The sequence below is a fragment of the Callithrix jacchus genome, chromosome 22 (assembly GCF_049354715.1).
Source record: "Callithrix jacchus isolate 240 chromosome 22, calJac240_pri, whole genome shotgun sequence".
NCBI classification, from domain to species: Eukaryota; Metazoa; Chordata; class Mammalia; order Primates; family Cebidae; genus Callithrix; species Callithrix jacchus.
This window is the reverse complement of record NC_133523.1, coordinates 43250133-43271654: the sequence shown is the minus strand read 5'-3', so window position 1 is coordinate 43271654 and position 21522 is coordinate 43250133. Positions and strand designations below refer to the sequence as shown.

Genomic DNA, 21522 nt, shown 5'->3' with positions numbered 1-21522 from the left:
ACAGCGATCCCAAGTCTGGCTGGGAATGAGAAAATAACTTTATTTGATTGTGGGGAGTGGGCCGACGTCCAGCCTCAGAACTTCTGGAACTGCTTCTTGGTGCCAGCGGCCTTGGTGACCTTGAGCACGTTGAAGCGCACAGTCTTGCTCAGGGGTCGGCACTCGCCCACTGTCACGATGTCACCAATCTGGACGTCCCTGTGGAGGCAGGTGGGGCCGTGTCCTCAGGAGGGGCCACCCCATAAGCCCCAGGAGGCTTTCCCTTCACCTTGCCAGGCTAAAGGCCCTGCTTTGGCTCCACCAAACCCCAGCTGAGCTCCGCTCGGCAATAACCTGCTTCTGTCATTTCTTTGGTACAAACTTTGTGCCAAGAACCAAGCTCAACGCTGTAGACAGAGCAGGACCACTGGGGTGGACGAGCTCCCTTTCACAGCCAAACTAGAGGCCCCCAGATTGTCAGCGGCCTCCTCATCACCCCACCCCAGCAGAGCAGCAGGGGAATCCTGTAGCAACAGTGGTAAGGGACAACCTCAGGTCCCTTATCACTCAGAATCAGTTCAGGCCACTTTCTTCCCCGCCCACAGGACTCCCCACCTTGTTCCCAAGATTCTCCCTGCCCAAAGGCCACCATTATCAGCTGCGCCACATCCCCATCCTTTGTACTTGGCTGACACCTGCCTCCCACCCTGCTGAAAGGTGCCCTCTGAGGGAACAGGACTGTGCCCTGGCTCACCACTGAGCCCCCAGGGTCTAACACCAAACCTGGCACATGATAAGCTGAGGGGATGAACAAATGTGTAATTCCAACATTTCTGAGGTTCCCATCTGGTATAACACCCTAACCTTTTGGTTCCAAGACACCTACCTATTACGGGTTCAACACCCCTAATCCAAAAATTCTGAAACACTGTAAAATCTGAAATTTTGTGTGTGTGTGTGTGTGTGTGAGAGAGACACAGGATCTTACTCTGTCACACGGGCTGGAAAGCAGTGGGGCCATCTCGGCTCACTGCAGCCTCCACCTTGTGGACTTAAGCAATCTTCCCACCCCAGCCTCCCGAGGACCTGAGACCACAGGCCCATGCCACAGCACCTGGTTACTTCTGTATTTTTTGTAGAGGGAGGATTTTGCCATGTTGCCCAGGCTGATCTCAAACTCCTAGGCTCAAGGGATCCTCCTGCCTCATGCTCCTTCAGTGCTGGGATTACTGGCTAAAATCAGAAACTTTGAGTGCCAGCATGAACCCTTTGCTTTCTGATGGTTCAGTGAATCTAAATTTGCTTCACACACACAATTATAAAATATACTGCATAAGATTACTTTCAGGCTATGTAAACAAGGTGCACATGAAACAAATGAGCTTTGTGTTTAGACCTATGTCCCGTCCTCAAAACATCTCATTATGTATATGAGAACATTCCAAAATCTAGCCCCAAGCATTTTTTTTTTTTGAGATGGAGACTTGCTCTGTCACCCAGGCTGGAGTGCAATGGCGTGATGGCGGCTCACTGCAACCTCTGCCTCCTGGGTTCCAGCGATTCTCCTGCCTCAGCCTCCTGAGTAGCTGGTATTACAGGCGCCCACCACCACGCATGGCTAGTTTTTTGCATTTTTTAGTAGAGATGGGATTTTACTATGTTGGGCAAACTGGTGTTGAACTCCTGACCTCGTGATGTGCCCGCCTTGGCCCCCCCAAGCATTTCTGGTAGATATTCAACCTGTGGAACACTTAAATTCTGACGAACAAATGATATACAAATTCTGAGATTCTGGGGCTTCCCAGAGATGTCACCTCAGTCACTGCCTCCCTCAGTTGGCCTTAACTTGGACCGGCCTGAAATCTGAAGGCTGGGAGAGTGGCCTGAACAAGCTGATGGGCCCCTGTGCTCACCTGAAGCAGGGGGACAGGTGTACGGACATGTTCTTGTGGCGCTTCTCGAAGCGGTTGTACTTGCGGATGTAGTGCAGGTAGTCTCGGCGGATGACAATGGTCCTCTGCATCTTCATCTTTGTCACTACGCCTAGGAGCAGGGGCAGATCACAGGTCAGGTCCCACGTGAAAAGAGGGCCATGGGTAACCTGAGGCATGCTAGGAACCAGAGCAGCTGAGCAGGGATTCCAAGAAGCCCCCGTTTCCAGCATCAGTTTTACCAAATGGCTTTCTCAGCAGTGCCCGTGTGGGTATCTGAAGACCATCGTGAAAACAGACATCATCTGCCAATGCCCCTGGACCCAAAGGTGTGCATTCCCAACCACCTCCCTCACCCAGGACCCAGGAGGCTGGGCCCCAAGCCCCTTCTTCCAGTATTTCAGGCCCTTGACACCAAAAAAGAATCACACACTTACCAGAGAGGATCCGCCCACGAATGGAGACGTTACCAGTGAAGGGGCATTTCTTGTCAATGTAGGTGCCCTCAATAGCCTGAAGGGATAGGAAAACAAAGTAGAAAGCCTTGGGCGGCTGGTTCCTGAAAAGAACCGGGGGCGTGGCCTCAAGGAAGTGAACTACAATTCCCATCAGCCCTGGGAGCAGCCACTCAGACATGGGCAGGGCAACTCCTCTTCGGCGCACATGTGCCAGAAGGCCAGGGTCCCCTTCTTTCGTCTGAGGATCCCCGCACCTCTTTGGGTGTCTTGAAGCCCAGACCGATGTTCTTGTAGTACCGCGGGAGCTTCTCCTTGCCAGTTTCTCCCAGCAGGACCCTCTTCTTGTTTTGAAAGATAGTCGGCTGCTTTTGGTAGGCACGCTCGGTCTACAGGTATGAGAAAACGGATGAGCTTGTAAGTTTGGAGCGGGCAGCAACATGGCCTAGAGACCTTCCCAGAACCTCCCAGACCTCACGCTCTGCAGCACAGCGCCGGCCTCCAAGGCCCGGTGCCCCAGAATCACCCTCTAAGACACGACCACCCCTACCCTACCTGTAATTCATACTCAGATCTAAGCCCGGAGTTATTTCAATTTATTTGCTCCAGAAGGCCTTCCAGGGTGTGCAGAATTCATCCTCTAAACCAGGATCACCCCCTCACACCCTGGACACCTTTCATCGAGGATCATTCTCCAACACCCAAGGTGGCCCACCCAGGATTCACTCCTTATGTAGTACATAAATAAATATCAAAACGGCAGGCTCCCTGGACTCGCCCTTAGCAGTCCGTTCTCACAGAATTAACTCTGAAAACCAGAGAACTAAATAAAAAACCTCCTTCAAGTTGGATTTTAATAAGGTAACTAGAAAACGCTTGAGCCTCCATTAAGGCGCGGAGCCCCCAGGATTTAGGAGGGAAGCATTCATGGAAATACACGCAAAAGCACGCGCCCTCCACCCCAGTTAATCCCTAGGAAACAATCACGGAAGCCCAGAATAAACTCCTGAACTTGGATGCCGGGACCTGCCCTCCCGGACGCGCCCCTGAAGGCCGGGGCGGACCCCGCAGCCGGGATTCAGCCCAGAGCCCGCACCTGAATGTCCGCCATCTTCCCGACAGCCTGCAAAAAGGAAAGTGGCCGTGCCGTCCGGGTTTCCTTATCGACTGCGCAGGGGCTGGAGAGGAAGTGACGTAAAGCAACGTGCACGGCCTTGGGCGGGACCTCGAGCGCGACTTTGATTGACAGGCTGCACTTAAACCAGCCCGCGATTCCGGGATCGAGAAGGACTGACGGGCGGAGAGTGGTGGACACTGTCTCGCGAAGTGTTAGGCCATTACGGCACCGGGCGCGATTATTCAGGCAGGGATGGCGTGACCAGCCTTCTGTCCGCCCGTGTTATCGCGAGAGTCGTACGAAGTCCGTCATGTTTCTGCGCGGCGTAGGCTCCCGTAGGATTTGGATACCGCGTGGCTGTGTTCGTTGGGCCTTCAAACCGGATGAGGCAGCGGCCATCTTTCTGAAGGGCGGACGGCCGAAGGGTGCTAGGAGCATGTGTGGCGGTGTCGCCATCTTTGTCAGGGGCAGGAGCTGCCCACAAGCTTTCGGGAGTGTCATGAAAGTTACCCGCCTGGTGCGGTGGCTACGCCTGTAATCCCAACACTTTGGGAGCCCGAGGCGCGGAGGATTACTTGAGCCAGGGAGGTTGAGGCTGTAGTGAGATGTGATCACACCACTGCACTAGAGTTTGGGCAAGAGTCTCAAAAATAAGTAAAAATAAAACAGCACCAAGACTTTTGAGGTAACACACACAGAGAAAACGTCTGTCTATAACAGCGCTGTCCAACAGAACTTTTTTTTTTTTTGAGACGGAGTCTCGTTCTGTCGCCGGGTCCTGAGTGCAGTGGCACGTTCAAGTGATTCTCCTGCCTCAGCCTCCCGAGTAGCTGGGATTACAGGCGCGCACCACCACGCCCTGCTTAAGTTTGTAGTTCTAGTAGAGACGGGATCTGTGTTGCCCAGATTGGTCTTGAATTCCTGGGCTCAAGGGATTTTCCCGCCTCAGCCTCATAGCTGGGACTACAGGCAGATGCCACTATACCTGGCTAATTATTAAAAAAAAAAAAAAAAAATTGGGCCGGGCCGGTAGCTCACGCCTGTAATCCAAGCACTTTGGAGGTCTAGGCGGGTGGATCACCCAAGGTTGGGAGTTCAAGACCAGCCTGACCAACATGGTGAAACCCCGTCTTAAAAAAAAAAAAAAATTGGCAGGACACAGCAGCTCTTGCCTGTAATCCCAGCCCTTCGGGGAATCCCAGCCTTGTCTCAAAAAAAAAAAAAAAAAAAAAAATTCTTGTGAGTCTCCCTGTGTTGCCCGGTCTGGACTCGAATGATTGGGGTTACAGGCGTGAGCTACCACACCCTGTAGAGTTTTTAATTGTTTGAGATGGAGTTTCACTTACTGCCCAGGCTGGAATACGGGATCTCAGCTCACTGCAACCTCCGCCTCCTGCATTCAAGCAATTCTCCTGCCTCAGCCTCCTGAGTAGCTGGGATTACAAGTGCCCACCACTACGCCCAGCTAATTTTTGCATTTTTAGTAGAGACAGGGTTTCACCATGTTCGGCAGGGTGGTCTTGAACTCCTGACCTCAGGCGATCCACCCACCTTCCAAAGTGCTGGAATTGCAGGCGTAGCCCACCGCGCCCAGCCGAGTTCTTTATAGCAGGATACAAGACCTCGTTAAGAGATGACTTGTAAATATTTTGTCGCAGTGTGTGGCTTGTCATTCCTAAGTGTCTTCTGAAAGTCACTTTCCCATTGGCTAGTGGACCATACTTTTGGAGGGCAATGGTAGTTTCACATGGAGTTTGTGAAATTTAAGATACGCTTTAAAATGGGTTATTTCTCGAGTAGGCTTCTCTGTGGAACGGGAACCTATGTGGGGACTCTGGCAGGGGTAGGCAACATCTACGTTCACTGATTTTCAGGGAAAACAGAAGCCACTGTGGTCTCTCGACTTTCCCGTAAAGGTTAATCCCACGACAGACGTTACCTGCTGCGTCGACACAACATATACTGTCCACTTGTCTCTCTGGGGTAAGGTTGGGCACGTAAGTACACAACTACCAAATTACTCCTGAATCCTGGCATCTAATCCCGAGGACGGCATGAATCTAGCTTCCATTACTTACCCACGTTTACCTTGTCTGGTGTTTAGGCCCTGGGCATGACATGTATGACCCCCAGACGTCATCAGCAAAATGGTAACAGGGCCCTTCCCACCCAAGCAAACTTTGACCTGGAACATTTTATGCAGTTACCTAGTACATGCTCCAAATCTATGCCCTTTCAGGGATTCAGACTAACAGACCTAATGTAAGGCCTAGCATTGTCTTGTTAACCCAGTGCTTATCACTATACAGCAGCCTGACAGTGGGGGCATGGGTCCATACTTTGCAGCTGAATTAGAATGAGGGAGTCTTACATTAACTGGGAAGCACCAGGCACTGCCTGCCACCATTGTTTTAAAATGTCTGGTTTGTAAATGCTGCCTATAAAGGATAATTGAGTTTAGGGCAAGTTACAAATAATTTTTTTAGTTTTTTAAGCTCCTCACCCCCTTTTTGCCACCTGCCTCCACAGCAGACACAGTGCAAAGACGCAGGATTTCTTTCAAAGTAATTTATTTGACTCTGATCACAAAACACAGGTGAGGAGCACGGGCATTGTCTGTAACCTCCGGCTGCCCATCTTCCCAGTCTATGCTTCTATAAATACCCTTTGCACCATCAGCAAGCTCATGCTGTTCCCAAGCACACGCACATTCTTTCTTTTTAGAGACAGGGTTTCACCATGTTGGCCAGGTTGGTCTTGATCTCCTGACCTCCTGATCCACCTGCCTCGGGCTCCCGCATGCGCACATTCTAACAGCTGCAGAGTATAGTGCGTTGACACCCCACTCACAACTAAGGCTCCTCTAATTAGTCTTCCAGATCCTTCTGCTAATAGTAACTGGTTGCTGTTCCTATTGCTCAGAGATAAGACACCTGCACAATTCTGGGTGCTTTCAAGCAACCTCGGCAGGCAGTGACTAGACCCTTTCCTTGCTCCGAGCTTCCTATGTCCCAGGCTGCCTGTGGTACCAGGACTGCTGCTGCCCCCAGGTCCCGCATATTCCAAGGCGACGATGGAGGAAGGCAGGCCAGGCCAAGCGTGAGGAATTAAGTCTTTATTGGGCTCAGACCAGGAGTCCATGGGTCTTGAGGACCTCTGTGTATTTGTTAATTTTCTTCTCCACATTCTTCTCGGCTTGTTTCCGTAGCCTCTGCCAAGAATATGCACAGGTGGTGGTGGTCAGGAGGGGCTGCATCACCCTCATTACATGGACTCCATCCCACCCCAACTCTGGCTGCCCCTTTGCCAGTTAGAGTCCTCTGTGGGCAAGACAGCATCTGCCAGGCCCACACGAGAGTGAGATCCCCTCTCAGTGCCAACCCCTGCCCTCACCATGAGCTGTTTCTTCTTCCGGTAGTGGATCTTGGCTTTCTCCTTCCTCTTCTCCTCCAGGGTGGCAGTCACTGCCTGGTACTTCCAGCCAACCTCGTGAGCCAGGCGCCCGAGATAGGCAAACTAGGGGGTGAAGAAAAAGTTGTAAGAGCATATGAGCCTGAGCTGGGAGGTGACTGACAGTTGGGAATATTGTCATGCAACTGTTCTCAAGAGGCCCCAGTTAAAAAAGCACCACCCACCCCTCCTGGCATCAGGTAAGCCATTGGCATTGTCGGCACTCCCGCAGGGACATCCGCAGACCATCGTGAGATAAGGACATCATCTGCCAGGCTTGGGGGGGCCCCAAGCCCCTCAGCAGGCCCAAAATCCCCACAGTAGGCAGCATAGTGGAAGCTGGGACTCACCTTCCTTGTGGGCTTCAGACGTACAACCTTGAGGGCTGCAGGAACCACCATCCGCTTTTTCTGTTAGAGAAATAAAGGGGCTTAAGAGCTCTGGAGGGACCGACAGGGAAGGAGCCCAGCTAGGCGGGCATCTCAGCCAGTGTTGCTTTCATGAGGATCAAACAATGTAGGTAGTTGTGAACATCACAGACGCCGCGGGCAGGGCTGCTGTCTGGCGGGCTTGGCACAGCTCACCTTGTCGTAGGGCGGTGGGATGCCATCAAAAACCTTTAGGCGGTCCAAGGCGGCCTGGCCTCGCTTGGTCTTGTGGGGCAGCATGCCTGTGGGGTGGAGAGCAGGCCCGCTCAGAGGGGCTCCTAAGGACACCCACCCTCCCCACTGAGGCAGGTCCATGGGTGGCCTCAGATGGTAGTGCATGTGGAGTCATCTCATGGTCGGGAAACTCGAACATAGTGGGAGAAGTCCTCATCACCGGCCGCCTGCCCGTCCCCACCTGCAGTCCCCACAGCCCGCTCACCTCGCACGGTCCGCCAGAAGATGCGGCTGGGGGCCCGGAAGTGGTAGGGGCCTCGGGAAGGGTTGGTGTTCATCCGCTTGCGGAGGAAAGCCAGGTACTTCACTAGCGAGACAGCAGAGTGTGAGGCCTGCCCGGTCTGCCAGCACCCCTAAACTCCCACTTCCAAGGACCTTGTCAGGGACCCCAAGTAGCCTCTCCCACCACTGCTGGAATTGCCTTCAAAGCCTCGACAGCCCACAGGGAGACCCCCCCCAAGCTCCTCCCAGGCCATCACTTACACTTGTTTCTGTAGAAATTGCCAGAAATGTTGATGCCCTCGCAGCGAACGACCACCACCTTCCGGCCTAGAGGGAGGGAGAGGATTACGAAGAGCTGAGGGCTCTACCACAGCCTGCACAGGCATCCCCCAGACACAATGCAGTACTTGCCAGAGCCAAGTTCATGTTTAAATGAAAAGCTAGCCTAATGCACAATCACTTCTGAGCCTCAAGTCCCTGGCCCTGGGGAAGATTTGCTGGCAGGTCTCAGAGCGGTGCATGGGGTTGATCTCATGGCCGTGAGACTCAAACGAAAGATGGTGAATGTTGCTCATCACGGACCGCCAGCGGTGGCTCCACAGGGGGACTCTGGGGGGCGACTTACCCAGCAGTACCTGCTTAGCCACGATGGCTGCCAGGCGGCCCAGGAGATGGCCTCGACCATCAAGCACCAGGACCTGTGGGAGACAAGGACAGTCTTTTTTTGTCCTCAAGCAACCTTGAACCCAGCCATCACAGCTGGGAACTATGCACCGAGGCCCACTCTACAGATGAGGACAGGGGCTGAGAACACAAGGCTGCTTCAGGAGTGAGTGAGCAGTGCAAATGCCCGAACCCCTCTCCTATCTCAGGTCTTCTATGTTTTTTTAATGCTCAGACTGTATTTTGCGAAGCAAGAGGATGAGCAAGGACTTCAATGTAGACCAGCAAGGCTCTGCCCACTGATTATCCAGTTACAAGACCTTATAACTAAGTGTAGGAGTGACAGTGAGTGTCTTGCTGTTGCACAGGCGGTCAACCTCCCAGATCAAGCTATCCTCCCACCTCAGCCTCTTGAGCAGCTGGGGCCACAGGCACACCGCCACCACACGCAGCTATTTTTATTTTTTTTTTTTGAGATGGGAGTTTCTCAGACTTGAAATGGGCGAGAAAGGAATTAAAAAAAAAAAAAAAAAAAAGGAATGGAGTTTCATTCTTGTTGCCCAGGCTGGAGTGCAATGGTATGATCTCAGCTCACTGCAACCTCCGCCTCCCCTGAAGCTTGGATTACAGGCTCCCACCACCATGCCTGGCTAATTTTTGTTTTCAGTAGAGACGTGATTTCGTCATGTTGGCCAGGGTGGTCTCGAACTCCTGACCTCAGGTGATCCACCAGCCTCAGCCTCCCATATAATTTTTGTACTTTTTTTGTTCAGTCAGGGTTTTGCCATGTTGCCTAGGCTGCTCTTGTATTCGTGGCCTCAAGTGATCTGCCGGCCTCAGCCTTCCAAAATGCTCGGATTACAGGGTCGAGCCACCATGCCCAATCAATTGTAGAATATTAACAGCATCTATCCTCTGTATAGGGTGTTGCTACCACAAATTTCATTTGGAAGAAAACCGAACTTCAGGTGGGGCGAGGTTAGGCCGAGCAGGCATAAACCCATGCTAGCTCTGCTATTGCCACTCTCCTTGCCTAGGTAAACTGCTCAGGCACCCAGCCTCAGCTTCCTCTAGAGGAGAAATCCTGGCCAGGCGCAGTGGCTCACACCTGTAATCCCAGCACTTTGGGAGGCCTAGGCGGGCGGATCACTTGAGGCCAATACGGTGAAATCTCATCTACTAAAAACACAAAAATCAGCTGAGCATCACGGCGGCCAGCTGTAGTCCCAGCTACTTGGGAGGGTGAGGCAGGAGAGTCACCTGAACCTGAGCAGAGGTTGCAATGAGCCAAGACCCCGCCATTGCACTCCAGCCTGGGAGTCAAGGCGACTCCATCTCAGAAAAAAGGAAGAAAACCCCAGAGTAGATATCTTCATTGTTATAATGCAAAATCACGAGGCATATATTTGTTGTTACACGTCCTTTGTAAGTGTTGGAACGCAATACAGATATACACAATCTAAATCCAGACTTCCCGAAGTCTTGACCTTGGCCCAAACTCACCAATTCCCAAGTTTTGATTCCCTCCCCTGTCAAATAAGGTTAACAGTATCTGCCTCAGGAATATCGTTAACTAGACGAAACAATGCAAACTGTTAGACACAAAGACACACGTTCGGTGAACACCACCACTTGCTTAGATCAGCCTGGCTCAGAAATTCCGCCCCCAACAACCAGACTATTCACAAGGAAACCTTTCCAGGGCCAACCTCCACTTTATAGTTAATTACACAAGGAACAGGAAAAAGGCCCCCCGGGCGTTTGCAGAAAAAGATGTTCCATCCTTGTGGAACCATTTGTCACAGCTCTCCACTTTCAGAAGCCAGCAGGCCTCAGGACAATCGCCAACCCCCTCAAACGAAGGAAAACGATTCATTCCTGAGTGCCCGGCAGGCAACAGCTCTCTCGACCCCCCGCAGAAAAGTATTGAGAATCAAAACCACCGAGCTGCAGGGGACCCCGATTAACACCTCCACGTGAGATTAAAGCAGCCCGCGCACTGGGAAGGATGGAAATACCTTCCATTTTGGGCAATCCTCAGTTTCTCACGGCCCCGAAACGGCCCGGCCAGACTTTCGCGTGTTCCCCATCGCCGAGGACACACAAGGGTCCAATTCAGCCAAGACTCGACCCCGGTGCCCCCACCCATTACCCAAGCTCAAGGTAAGCGAGGTCTAGTTGTAAAGTAATCCGTCCTGTACTGGGAGCTCCATCACCCTCGCCACGAGAAAGAAATGCCGCATTGTAGCCAACCCTAGGCCTAAAGAGAGCCCCGTCCTTTTCTACATTTTCCCCTTACCCTAAAACACTTCTATTTTGCTTAACTGTAGGTGTTAAACTCTGCAACACAGGTAGCAGAACCGAGAGGGTACGACCCCGTTCCGGCCTGAATCCCACCCGGCCCCATGCCACCCCATGCCGCCCCGACACATGCGGAGCCCGCACCTGCACCTCCGCCATCTTCGGGAGCCGCCCGGGAAAGGAGGAGGTCTTGTTACAGGGTTTCTTATCCCTTAAAACAGGGGCGGCAGAAGTGACGTGAGCGCGCAAACAACTTTCTGTGTTGTCATTGGTCAAAGGGTTGTGCGCGCGCGCAGAGATGCCCCACGGAAGGCGGGTTATCTTTTAATTGTCCAATCCGGACACACTTCCGGTCAGACCTCCGCGACCAGAGCTGGGCCCTGCAATAGATCACGTGGGGTGTGGAAGCGGTGCTGCTGGGGTGTGGCCGTCGCGTCTCTGCGGCCGTGTGTTTGAGGGGCTGTAAATCTCGTTCACACGCTCTGTCTGCCTTGTTTCTAAGTGGAAGCGCCACTACTCCTTCAAGCGACTGAAGGCTGCAGGGCCTCTGGTGGCCCTCAGGGGGAGACCAGACCCGCCAGGCCCGCCCTTCCACGCTCAGTCCAGGCTTACTTTATTTTCTAAGACAGGGTCTCGGTCTGTCACCCAGGTCAGAGTGCAGTGGGGCGATCATGGCCCACCGCAGCCTCGACTTCCGAGTCTCAAGGGATCCTTCTGCCTCTTCCTCTCCAGTAACTGGGACTACGGGGGCGTGCCATCACGCCTGGCTATATATATGTATATATTGTTTGTTTTGTCAAGGCGGGGACGGGGGCGGTGGGGAGTCTTGCCATGTTGGCCAGGCTGGTCTCAAACTCCTGGGCTCAAGCGATCTTCCCATCTGGGCCTCTCAAAGTGCTGGGATTACCGGCGTGAACCCCGGTGCCCTGCCCGTTCTAGGTTTAGAGATTTGGATTCCGGTGTCTGGTCGACTTCACTCTGACCTGGACAAATCCCTGGCTTTATCTGGGCCTCAGTTTCTCCATCTGTAAAACAGGTGGAAGTGGTCTTCCCCAGGGGATCTAGGAGTGGATGAAGGAATGACTTCTAGATACCTGGCTGCACCAATCCGCTGAGCGTTCCTCTGAGAAACTTCTCACTTTCTGGACTGTTGGCCTTTGCTTCAGATGGGTCCCTTGCCCAGGATGCCCTCCCCAACCCCTCCAAATCTGGCTTGTCACCATCGCAGTGCCCTTTGGCTCTGGAAAGCCTCTCTGATCTCCCAGCCTGGGTTAGTTGCCACCTACACCCCTGGGCTCCCACACTGCCTCTATGCTATCTCCATAGGAGCCTGTGGCATCCTGCACGCAGGCACGCTGAGTCCCTTGTCTTCTCCTCCATAGCCTAGGAGACCTGGGGCGTCTGGGCTGGTTCTGACTCCGATCCGGGCTCTAGCATTAACCAGTCCCGGCCTGGGCCTCCAGGAGACCTCAGAAAACACCTATCGAATGAAACATTGCATTGCAATGGAAAAACCAAGACTGAAATCAAAACTACCCCATCCACACCCAGACAGACCTGGCCAGAGCTGGTAGAAAAGGATGATTTGTATACATTTCATGGGACAACAGCTTTGTACAGAGTTGGGTAAATGGGGCCGGTGCTGGGTTCTGGTGTTGCCTCCATCCTGGGGAGGAAGCGAGAGGGGCATCGGGCCCAAGGAAGGGACCATCCTCTAGCCAACTTCCTCTGTGTCCGAGCTGTGCAGTCTCTGGCTGGTGACTCCCCTCTGTGTACCTCAGTGTCTTCCCCTGTAAAATGGGATGATAGATGCATCTGTCTCACCGGATTATTTAAGGATCCACAGGCCGGGTGCAGGGGTTCATGCCTGTAATCCCAGCACTTTGGGAGGCTTAGGTGGGCAGCTGAGGATGTCAGGAGTTCAGGACCAGCCTGGCCAGCATGGTGAAACCCCATCTTTACTAAAAATACCAAAAATTAGCTAGGCTTAGTGGTGCGCACCTGTAGTCCCAGCTACTTGAGAGGCCGAGGCAGAAGAATTGCTTGAACCCAGCAGATGAAAGTTCCAGTGAGCAGAAATCGTGCCATTGCACTCCAGCCTGGGCAACAGAGCGAGACTCAGTCTCAAAAAAAAAAAAAACAAAAGCGATCCCCTGGCAGAGAGGGAAAGTACTTAGCTCGGGGTGGGGCTAAGTACTCATACTCAAAACAATTCCAGGCACAAGCAAGCGCTGACTGTGTGCCAGGGCATGGTTGTTCAAGAGAACCTGGCCATGATAGAAATGTTCTCTATTTTTGCTCTTTAATATGGGAGTAACCAGCTACATGTGAATAGTGAACACTTGAGATCGGGCCAGTTCACTACTCGGGAGGCTGAGGCAGGAGGATCACTTGAGTCCAGGAGTTCGAGGCTGGACTCGAAGTTTTTTTGAGACAGCCTTGCTCTGTCGCCCAGGCTGGAGTGCAGTGGCGTGATCGTGGCTCCCTGCCGCCACTGCCTCCTGGGTTCAAGTGATTCTTCCTGCCTCAGCCTCCTGAGTAGCTGGGGATTACAGGTGTGTGCCACCAAGCCTGGCTAACTTTTATATTTTTAGTAGAGAGAGGGTTTCACCATGTTACCCAAGCTGGTCTTGAAGTCCTAGACTCAAGAGATCTGCCTAGGAGTTACAGGTGTGAGCCACCGTGCTGGGTGAAATACAATAAAATTAATATCAATTACTGGCCACGCGTGCTGGCTCATGCCTGTAATCCCAGCACTTTGGGAGGTTGCAGCGGGCAGATAATGAGGTCTGGAGTTCCAGACCAGCCGGGCCAACATGGTGAAACCCTGTCTCTACTGAAAATGCAAAAATTAGCTGGGAATTGTGGTGCCTGCCTGTAGTCCCAGCTGCTCAGGAGGCTGAAGCAGAAGAATTGCTTGAACCTGGGAGGTGGAGGTTGCAGTGAGCAGAGATCGTGCCATTGCACTCTAGCCTGAGCAATAAAGTGAGACTCTGTCTTAAAAAAAAAACAAAAACCCAGTCTCTACTAAAAATGTCAAAAATTAGCTGGGCGTGGTGGCGGGTACCTGTAATCCCAGCTACTCCAGAGGCTGAGGCAGGAGAATTGCTGAGGTTGCTGTGAGCCAAGATAGTGCCACTGCACTCCAGCCTGGTGACAGAGCAAGACTCCATCTCAAAAAAAAGAAAAAGAAAAAAGGCATACATTGAATGCTGAAGGCTTAGGATGACAAAACAAGGTAAAATATTCCAAATGATTCATGTCTCGTTAATCATTGAAAAATATCGATTGCATGTGGAAGTGACGTTTTGGATATACTATGTAAAATAACGACGTTACCTGCTTTTTTCCTTTTTTTTTCTTTTTGAGACAGAATCTAGCCCTGTCACTAGGCACCAGGCTGGAGTGCAGTGGCGCGATCTGGGCTCACTGCAACCTCCGCCTTCCGGGTTCAAGTGATCCTCCTGCCTCAGCCTCCCGAGTAGCTGGGACTACAGGCGCGTGCCACCACGCCCAGCTAATTTTTTATATTTTAGCAGAGACGGGGTTTCACTATGTTGGCCACCACGCCCGGCCTCCTTTTTTAAAAAATGTGTCTATTAGGAAAATGCAAACCGCACGCATGTCTTCCACACTGCTTCCACAGCGTTGCTGTGAGAGCTTTGCCCCTGTCACTTCACTTAACCTCCTGACAGCCCTCTGGCGGAAGGACTGTCATTAGAGCCATTTGTACAGATCAGGAAACTGAGGCAGCAGAGTGAAGGGCCCAGATGCCGGATCAAGACAGCCTCGAGGCTGGGTACGGTGGCTCACGCCTAAAATCTCAGCACTTTGGGAGGCCGAGGTGGACGGATCATCTGAGGTCAGGAGTTCTAGACCAGCCTGGCCAACGTGGCGAAACCCCACCTCTACTACAAATACAAAAATTAGCCGGGTGTGTTGGTGGGCACCGATAATCCCAGCTACTCCAGAGGCTCAGGCAGGAGAATTGCTTGAATCTGGGAAGTGGAGGTTACAGTGAGCGGAGACTGCGTCACTGCACACCAGCCTGGGTGACAGAGCGGTATTCCGTCTCAAAATAAAGAAAGACAATCTGGAGTCAAATCTTGGTTGTCACCCTTGAGCCGTGTGACTTTTGGCAAATTATTTGCCTCTCTGTGCCTTGGTTTCAGTGAAACAGGATCATAATGGCAACAGCTTCTCCAGGAAGTGAGTTCATTTGTAGAAAGCCCAGCACGGGGCCTGCATTACCAGGGCACTCTATGTTCGAGCTATCGCTACGGAAGGTTAGATCTGAAATGTTCCCAGCCTCTCTTCTTGCTCTCACACCTCCCTTGGCTCCTTGCTGCCCCGTGCTGGCCCAAGTTACTGGAACACCCTGAGCTTTCTCATACCAGAGGGCTTCGCAAAGGCAGTTCCCTCTTTCTGGAATGCCATTCCCTTCCTGCCCCAGGAGGCTGCTCTGTCCTGGCTTGCAAACTCCTTCAGGTCCCCAGTGAGCCCAATGTCTTTCCCTAATCTCACTCCTCCCCCAGGTCCCTGCCCCCGTCCACCCATCACTGGGCCAAACCCAGGCTGTCTGTGCCAACTCAAGCCTGTCAGGCCCCAGCCCTGTCCTTCCTGATCTCTGACCCCTGACTCTTTGCCCCACGCACTCCACTCCATCCCCTGGTCCCAGCCTGGCTCAGGCATGGTCCTCGCCCTGGGCCCTCCCATAGCCTCCAGCTTGGTCTCCAGTCCCTCTCCATGATGGCCCAGAAGGGTCTTTCTTTCTTTCTTTTTTTTTTTTTTTTTTTTTGAGATGGAGTCTCACGCTGTCTCCCAGGCTGGAGTACAGTGGCTCAATCTTGGCTCACTGCAATCCCCGCCTCCTGGGTTCAAGCAATTCTCCTGCCTCAGCCTCCTGAGTAGCAGGGACTATAGATGTGCACCACCACACCCAGCTAATTTTTGTATTTTTGACAGAAACAGCGTTTTGCCAAGTTAGCCAGGATGGTTTCAATCTCTTGACCTCATGATCTGCCCACCTTGGCCTCCCAAAGTGCTGGGACTACAGGGGTGAGCCACCGTGCCTGGCTGGGTCTTTCTTTCTTTCTTTTTTTGAGATGGAATCTTGCCCTGTCACCCAGGCTGGGATGTAAGGGTGCGGTCTTGGCTCACTGCAACCTCTACCTCCCGGGTTCAAGCAATTCTCCTGCCTCTGCCTCCCGACTAGCCAGGACTACAGGCGTGTGTCATCACACCCGGCTTCTATTTTTAGTAGAGACTGGGTTTTGCCATGCTGGTCAGGGTGGTCTTGAACTCCTGACCTCAAGTGATCTGCCCACCTCAGCCTCCCAAAGTGCTGGGATTAGAGGCGTGAGCCACCACGCCCAACTCCAGATCTTTCTGCACCCAGAGCTGCCCCTGCCCTTCCACTGCTCACCACCCTCCATGCCTCCAGTGCCCCTCCCCACCTGCAGACACAAAGTGCTGGCTCCACAGCCCGTGAAGGACTCACCAAGATGAGGCCCCGGCTGGGTCAATGCTCCACAAGCAGCAGGTTCTGGGGACTGGGGATGGGGGGCACCTGTGGACCCCAAAGTGTCAGCCACAGGTGGGCCATCCTCTTGGTCCCCCCTGCCCCCTCTGCCCACCCTGCTCACCTGCTCCCCAGCACAGGACATCCTCTGCTGTGTCCTCTGCCAGTGCAGGCACCAGGCAGCGGCCAGCAGCAGGAGGCCCATGGGCAGCAGCAGCAGGAAGAGCAGGGGGGACGGTGGGGCTGTTGGCGCTGTGGCCTCCAGGGCCCCAGAATTCTGTGGGGGTGGCAGGGTCGAGGAGTCTAGGGAGAAAGAGGAGGCTAGGTGACCAAGGAGAAGGGCTGGGGTAAGGAGGGAAAGAGAGGCCTGGCTGGTGCTGGCTGTGTGACCTCGGATGGGCTGCTTGGCCTCTCTGTGCCTCAGTTTGCTTATCTGTAAAAGTAGGATAATCATTGTATCTACCTTGTCAGGTTGTCACAAATTAAATGAGTGAACAGGTGGGGTGCGGTGGCTCATGCCTATAATCCTAGCACTTTGGGAGGCCAAGGTGGGCGGATCACTTGGGGTCAGGAATTCGAGACCAGCCTGGCCAACATGGCGAAACCCCATCTCTACTAAAAGTACAAAATTAGCCAGGCACGGTGGCACAGGCCTATAATCCCAGCTACTTGGGAGGCTGAGACAGGAGAATCGCTTGAACCCAGGAGGCAGAGGTTGCAGTGAGCCGAGATTGCGCCACTGCACTCCAGCCTGGGTGACAGAGCAAGACTCCATCTCAGAAAAAAAAAAAAAAAGGTAAACTGAGGTCCAGAAAGAGGAATAAGCTTGCCCTTGTCATCACCAATGTGAGCAGGGTGGGGTCTGGGACACCGCAGTGAAGGAGCGGCCATGAGGACAGGAGGGAAGTGGGGGTGCCTGGGAGCCTTACCGGGCTGACACTGCAGCTCCAGGCACCGGGAGAAATTCCGGCGAGTGATCCAGGGCTTCAGAGAGACCAGCTGCTCGGAGGTCTCCTGCAGGAAGCGGGAGATGTTGGTCTGGACGAAGCGAAGACAGCTGCGGGGGGGCTGGGGGGCAGGGGAAGGAGACATCATCACCACATCATCCCCCCACCGCCCCTCCACAGGCCAAAGGCTCTTCCTGCTGGTGATGCCCAGCAGCAGGGCCCAGTGAGCTCTGGCTCTCACAGAGAGTTTATTATTATTATTAATTATTTGAGACAGAGCCTCGCTGTCTCAAGGCTGGAGTGCAGTGGCACAATCTCGGCTCACTGCAACCTCTGCCTCCTGAGTTCAAGCAATTCTCCTGCCTCAGCCTCCTGAGTGGCTGGGACTACAGGCGCCTGCCACATTGCCTGGCTAACTTTTTTTTTCTTTGTATTTTTAATAGAGACGGGGTTTCACCGTATTGGCCAGGCTGGTCTCAAACTCCTGACCTTGTGATCCACCCATCTCAGTCTCCCAAAGTGCTGGGATTACTATTATTATTATTTTTTTTGAGATGGAGTTTCACTCTTGTTGTCCAGACTGCAGTGCAATGGTGCGGATCTCGGCTCACAACCACCTCCCGGGTTCAAGTGATTCTCCTGCCTCAGCTTCCTGAGTAGCCGAGGATTACAGGCACGCACCACCACGCCTGGCTACGTTTTGGTATTTTTAGTAGAGACTGAAATATGGGGTTTTCCCATGTTGGTTAGGCTGGTCTCGAACTCCCGATCTCAGGTGATCCACCCACCTCTGCTTCCCAAAGTGTTGGGATTACAGGTGTGAGCCACAGCGCCGGGCCTCCTCAGAGTTTAGAGAGCCCTTCTCCCCTGTTTTCTTTTGGGGGGGAAGAACCCCTCAGTGGCACCCTTCATCATGGCCGAGGAAACCTGGGCCTCAGAATGGGAGCAGAGCCCTCCCGTGGCTGGTTTCCAGGGACATGTTTTTCTGCAGGAACCGGGCTCCGCAGGGGATTGGGTTCTGGCTCCACCTTCCTTGGGTGGCTTTACTTCCAATGCCTAGGAAGGCATCTCTCTCCCCTTCACTTGTCCTCTAAGTTCGGGGCTGACCTGAAAGGCACATTTGGTGACAAAGTGTATCTCCGTGTTCACGCGCTCCAGCAAGCCTCGCATCTTGGACCCAGCCACAGTCTTGAGCCGCTCCATCCAGCGCTGTGCCAGGACCAGCCGCCAGAGGGCGCCGCAGAGCTCCTCCTAGGGGGAGAACCCACGGGTCCGAGGGAGGAGGGGCTGGGCCGGGGCTGCTGGGTCCGAGGGAAGAGGGGCAGGGGACTCGGATTCCTGGCTTTGCAGAGGGGAGGACCAGGTTATGCACTCGCCTGGGTGGGGCATCTTGAGTCTGTGGTCCCCACCTCCACCCTAGGTCCCTCCCAACGTGACTCACGTCCTGCAGATTGGAGGCCACTGTGACCGGATAATCTTGAAGCAAGTAGTCAGACTATGGGAGGAAACAGGGTCAGGCCTGGCTGAAGGGAGCGGGAAACAGAACGGCGGGGACCCAGAGGTGGCAACAGAGATCCAGAGAGACAGGGGGGCAAGACTCAGAGAGGGGAACCCAGAAGAAGCCACAGAACCTTGGCCTCAAAAAGGGGCGACAGCTCCCAGCACAGTGGCTCACGCCTGTAATATCCAGCACTTTGGGAGGCCGAGGTGGGAGGATCGCTTGAGCTCAGATGGAGACCACCCTGGGCAACACAGGGAGAGAGACTCTGTCTCTACTTAAAAAAAAAAAAAAAAAAAAAAAAAAACGGAGGGGGATCCCATGAGGGGTCGGGGCAGCGCCACTCACCAGCTCACGGATTTTGGCAGCGAAGTCGGAGGAGATGGGGCTGAACTGGAAGGAGCAGTCCTGGGTCCCACTGAGTTCCGAGCTCAGCAGCAGCAGCAGCAGGAGACGAGTCTGCAGGGGAGGGGGCGCTGGGGGAGCCCTCCGCTGTCCCACACACAGCCCCCTCCTCCGGGCTTCCCACCTGCGCTGTTCTGTCTTCCGCGGTCTTCCTTCCCCCACGCCGTGTCCTTAAACCGCTTCTGTACTTTCGGGAGACCTGGCCCGTCTCTGCCTCTCCTCCTCCCGTTTCCCTCTGCCTCTGTCCAACGCCGTCCAGTTTGATCCTCCTCTGCCCCACCCCTCTCTCCCCATCTCCCCACGATGGCGTCCTTCTCGGACAGCTTCGTTCTCACGACTGCCCTCCTCCCCCGGGTTCCTCCAGCGCTGTCCCTCCCTCCGCCTTCTACACCCCTGTCGCGTGCCTCTCTTTATCTTGATTCACGTCCTATTTAGTCGTTCCCGGCTCTCTCCACCATCATGCTCCTCTGTCCATCCCCTCCTCCTGTCCATCTTCCGCTTCGCTGTCAATCTCCCCCTCCGCTGTCAATCTCCCCCTCCTCTCCATCTCCTCTTCCTCTGTCCAGCTCCCCCTCCTCTATCCATCTCCTTCTCCTCTGTCCAGCTCCCCCTCCTCTATCCATCTCCCTCTCCTCTGTCCAGCTCCCCCTCCTCTATCCATCTCCCTCTCCTCTGTCCAGCTCCCCCTCCTCTGTCCATTTCCCCTCCTGTCCATCTTCCTCTCCTCTGTCCATCTCCCCCTCCTCTGTCCATCTCCCCCTCCTCCATCCAGCTCCCCCTCCTCTATCCATCTCCTTCTCCTCTGTCCAGCTCCCCCTCCTCTATCCATCTCCCTCTCCTCTGTCCAGCTCCCCCTCCTCTGTCCATTTCCCCTCCTGTCCATCTCCCTCTCCTCTGTCCATCTCCCCCTCCTCTGTCCATCTCCCCCTCCTCTGTCCATCTCCCCCTCCTCTGTCCATCTCCCCCTCCTCTGTCCATCTCCCCCTCCTCCGTCCAGCTCCCCCTCCTCCGTCCAGCTCCCCCTCCTCCGTCCAGCTCCCCCTCCTCTGTCCAGCTCCCCCTCCCCTCCATCTCCCCCTCCTCTCCATCTCCCCCTCCTGTCCAGCCCCCCCTCCTCTATCCATCTACCCCTCCTCTGTCCATCTCCCCTCCTGTCCGTCTCCCCACACCTCTGCCTCATCCTGACCTTGCACCTCCCGTCTCTCCCCCGACCGTTTCTGGGTTTTACGCACTGTTGGACTCCAGGCTGGCACCAGCACTGTCATCTCGGCCGGGGGACCCTCATGCCTTCTGCGGCTGGGTCTTGGAAGGGACAGAAGAACAAGTCTTGGACACCCATGCCCCAACCCCTGCCCTGCCCGCCCCTGCGCCTCCCCTCCTCTGGTGTGTGACTTTGATATGGCCGAGTTTCCCCCGCTTCCTCCCCCAGGCTTCCTGCGTCTGCACCAGTTACGGTGAAAACTCTTCATCTCCACTTCCAAGAACCCCAACGTCTGGTCCCCAGAACCCTCCCCAGGTTAGGGACCCAGGAACCCAGCCCCTCATCCTCTGCTCCCTCTGCCCCAGGAGTAGGGACCTTGGCTCCACCCCTTGGGGAACCCAGAGTCCAAGCCTCCCCACGCACAGGCTTGCCCCAGCTGGGTGGAAGGGGCCAAGCCGGGTGACAGCCAGAGACCGAAAGTGAAAGGAAATTTTTGAGGGGAGACAGGGAAGTAGTGGAATCTGGGTCCAGGCAGAGCGCGCCCCCTGGTGGTGGCAAGCGGCCGCTCACGCCACAGAAGGAGCGTTCCCGGACGCCCTGTGGCGGGGACTATGGTGGGGCTGACTCCCTGGGTGTCACGTGCGCTCAGTGTGTGGTGAGCTGGGGCTGGAACGCGGATCTGTCTGTCTCCGAGAATTAGGAGTTGCTGTGTCTGATCATCCTTTGGGCCCCAACTTTGCACTGCCAAGGCTTGGCACACAGGACTCAGGATGCATCTTGTCACATTGGGCCTGGCAGGTGTCACCCTGGCCCGGGATTTACCACTGTGGGAGTGTGGCCTTTCTAAGCCTCGCTTTCTTCAACTCCAAACGGCGGCAGGGGGGTGAGGTGGTAAATGAGACAAAATAGGAGTTCTCTTCCACATTTGTGGATCTCTGAATCTCTGATTTTTTTTTTTTTTTGAGATGGGGTCTCACTCTGTCGCCCAGGCTGGAGTGCAGTGGTGTGATCTCGGCCTACTGCAGCCTCCGCCTTCCAGGCCCCAGTGATTCTCATGTCTCAGCCTCCCGACTAGCTGGGATTACAGGCCCCCCACCACTATGCCCAGTTTATTTTTGTATTTTTAGTAGAGATGGGATTTACCATGTTGGCCAGGCTGATCTCAAACTC

The 21522-nt window shown here is 54.2% G+C and overlaps 3 protein-coding genes and 5 non-coding genes across 34 annotated transcripts; all 8 read right to left on the bottom strand.

The window, feature by feature from the left end:
* Positions 1–14: 14 nt before the first annotated feature.
* On the bottom strand, positions 15–3536 carry RPS11 (ribosomal protein S11). The gene is made up of 5 exons (XM_008988395.3): positions 3462–3536; positions 2623–2754; positions 2348–2423; positions 1893–2022; positions 15–198 (listed from the first exon to the last, which is right to left on the bottom strand). Exons 1-5 carry the CDS (start codon positions 3474–3476, stop codon positions 75–77), a joined length of 477 nt encoding a protein of 158 aa, XP_008986643.1. The 5' UTR covers positions 3477–3536; the 3' UTR covers positions 15–74.
* On the bottom strand, positions 2134–2220 carry LOC118150368 (small nucleolar RNA SNORD35). Its single transcript, XR_004738475.1, has one exon. It is a non-coding gene; the product is annotated as a small nucleolar RNA SNORD35 (small nucleolar RNA).
* A 2499-nt stretch (positions 3537–6035) lies between the features above and the next one.
* RPL13A (ribosomal protein L13a) lies at positions 6036–10961 on the bottom strand. 2 transcript variants are annotated; one of them, XM_002762345.7, is made up of 8 exons: positions 10925–10961; positions 8442–8514; positions 8078–8143; positions 7800–7901; positions 7517–7602; positions 7283–7342; positions 6876–6998; positions 6036–6693 (listed from the first exon to the last, which is right to left on the bottom strand). In XM_002762345.7, exons 1-8 carry the CDS (start codon positions 10937–10939, stop codon positions 6607–6609), a joined length of 612 nt encoding a protein of 203 aa, XP_002762391.1. In that variant the 5' UTR covers positions 10940–10961; the 3' UTR covers positions 6036–6606. The 2 variants fall into 2 exon arrangements, with proteins under 2 accessions (XP_002762391.1, XP_078215552.1); XM_078359426.1 differs by having other exon boundaries at positions 8452–8514.
* Positions 7120–7205, bottom strand: LOC118150367 (small nucleolar RNA SNORD35). The gene has a single exon (XR_004738474.2). It is a non-coding gene; the product is annotated as a small nucleolar RNA SNORD35 (small nucleolar RNA).
* LOC118150365 (small nucleolar RNA SNORD34) lies at positions 7408–7476 on the bottom strand. The gene has a single exon (XR_004738472.1). It is a non-coding gene; the product is annotated as a small nucleolar RNA SNORD34 (small nucleolar RNA).
* On the bottom strand, positions 7678–7761 carry LOC118150363 (small nucleolar RNA Z195/SNORD33/SNORD32 family). The gene has a single exon (XR_004738470.1). It is a non-coding gene; the product is annotated as a small nucleolar RNA Z195/SNORD33/SNORD32 family (small nucleolar RNA).
* Positions 8318–8401, bottom strand: LOC118150364 (small nucleolar RNA Z195/SNORD33/SNORD32 family). Its single transcript, XR_004738471.1, has one exon. It is a non-coding gene; the product is annotated as a small nucleolar RNA Z195/SNORD33/SNORD32 family (small nucleolar RNA).
* Positions 10962–12349: 1388 nt separating the features above from the next.
* Positions 12350–20839, bottom strand: FLT3LG (fms related receptor tyrosine kinase 3 ligand). 26 transcript variants are annotated; one of them, XM_054250442.2, is made up of 11 exons: positions 20728–20839; positions 20384–20453; positions 19095–19205; positions 18880–18990; positions 18356–18743; positions 17231–17369; positions 16426–16604; positions 16281–16349; positions 13848–13953; positions 12782–12879; positions 12350–12570 (listed from the first exon to the last, which is right to left on the bottom strand). In XM_054250442.2, the coding sequence occupies exons 2-11, from the start codon at positions 20414–20416 to the stop codon at positions 12377–12379; spliced, it is 1428 nt and encodes a 475-aa protein (XP_054106417.1). In that variant the 5' UTR covers positions 20417–20453; positions 20728–20839; the 3' UTR covers positions 12350–12376. The 26 variants fall into 26 exon arrangements, 22 of the variants coding, with proteins under 22 accessions (XP_054106417.1, XP_054106415.1, XP_035139726.1 ...); XM_054250440.2 differs by having other exon boundaries at positions 20776–20839; XR_008478721.2 differs by lacking the exon at positions 13848–13953 and having other exon boundaries at positions 18356–18499; positions 18690–18743; positions 20384–20730.
* Between the last annotated feature and the right edge of the window lie 683 nt (positions 20840–21522).

Bases quoted from the DNA above. Each gene is read 5' to 3' on its own strand.
- FLT3LG (XM_078359421.1), bottom strand. From the start codon at position 20,620: ATGAAGAGTTTTCACCGTAACTGGTGCAGACGCAGGAAGCCTGGGGGA. The intron at 18,744-18,879 runs GTTCTGTGGCTT...TTCCTCCCATAG, and splicing joins CGCCCCTTTTTGAGGCCAAG to TCTGACTACTTGCTTCAAGA. The intron at 12,571-12,781 runs GTGCGCACCACT...CCCATTTTACAG, and splicing joins TCAAGTAGCTGGGACTACAG to GGGAAGACACTGAGGTACAC.
- RPL13A (XM_002762345.7), bottom strand. The intron at 7,902-8,077 runs GTAAGTGATGGC...CTGTCTCGCTAG, and splicing joins CAATTTCTACAGAAACAAGT to TGAAGTACCTGGCTTTCCTC. The intron at 7,343-7,516 runs GTGAGCTGTGCC...TTTCTCTAACAG, and splicing joins TCCCACCGCCCTACGACAAG to AAAAAGCGGATGGTGGTTCC.
- RPS11 (XM_008988395.3), bottom strand. The intron at 2,023-2,347 runs GTAAGTGTGTGA...CCCTGCTCCTAG, and splicing joins TCGTGGGCGGATCCTCTCTG to GCGTAGTGACAAAGATGAAG. The intron at 199-1,892 runs GTGAGCACAGGG...CTGCCTCCACAG, and splicing joins CACCTGTCCCCCTGCTTCAG to GGACGTCCAGATTGGTGACA.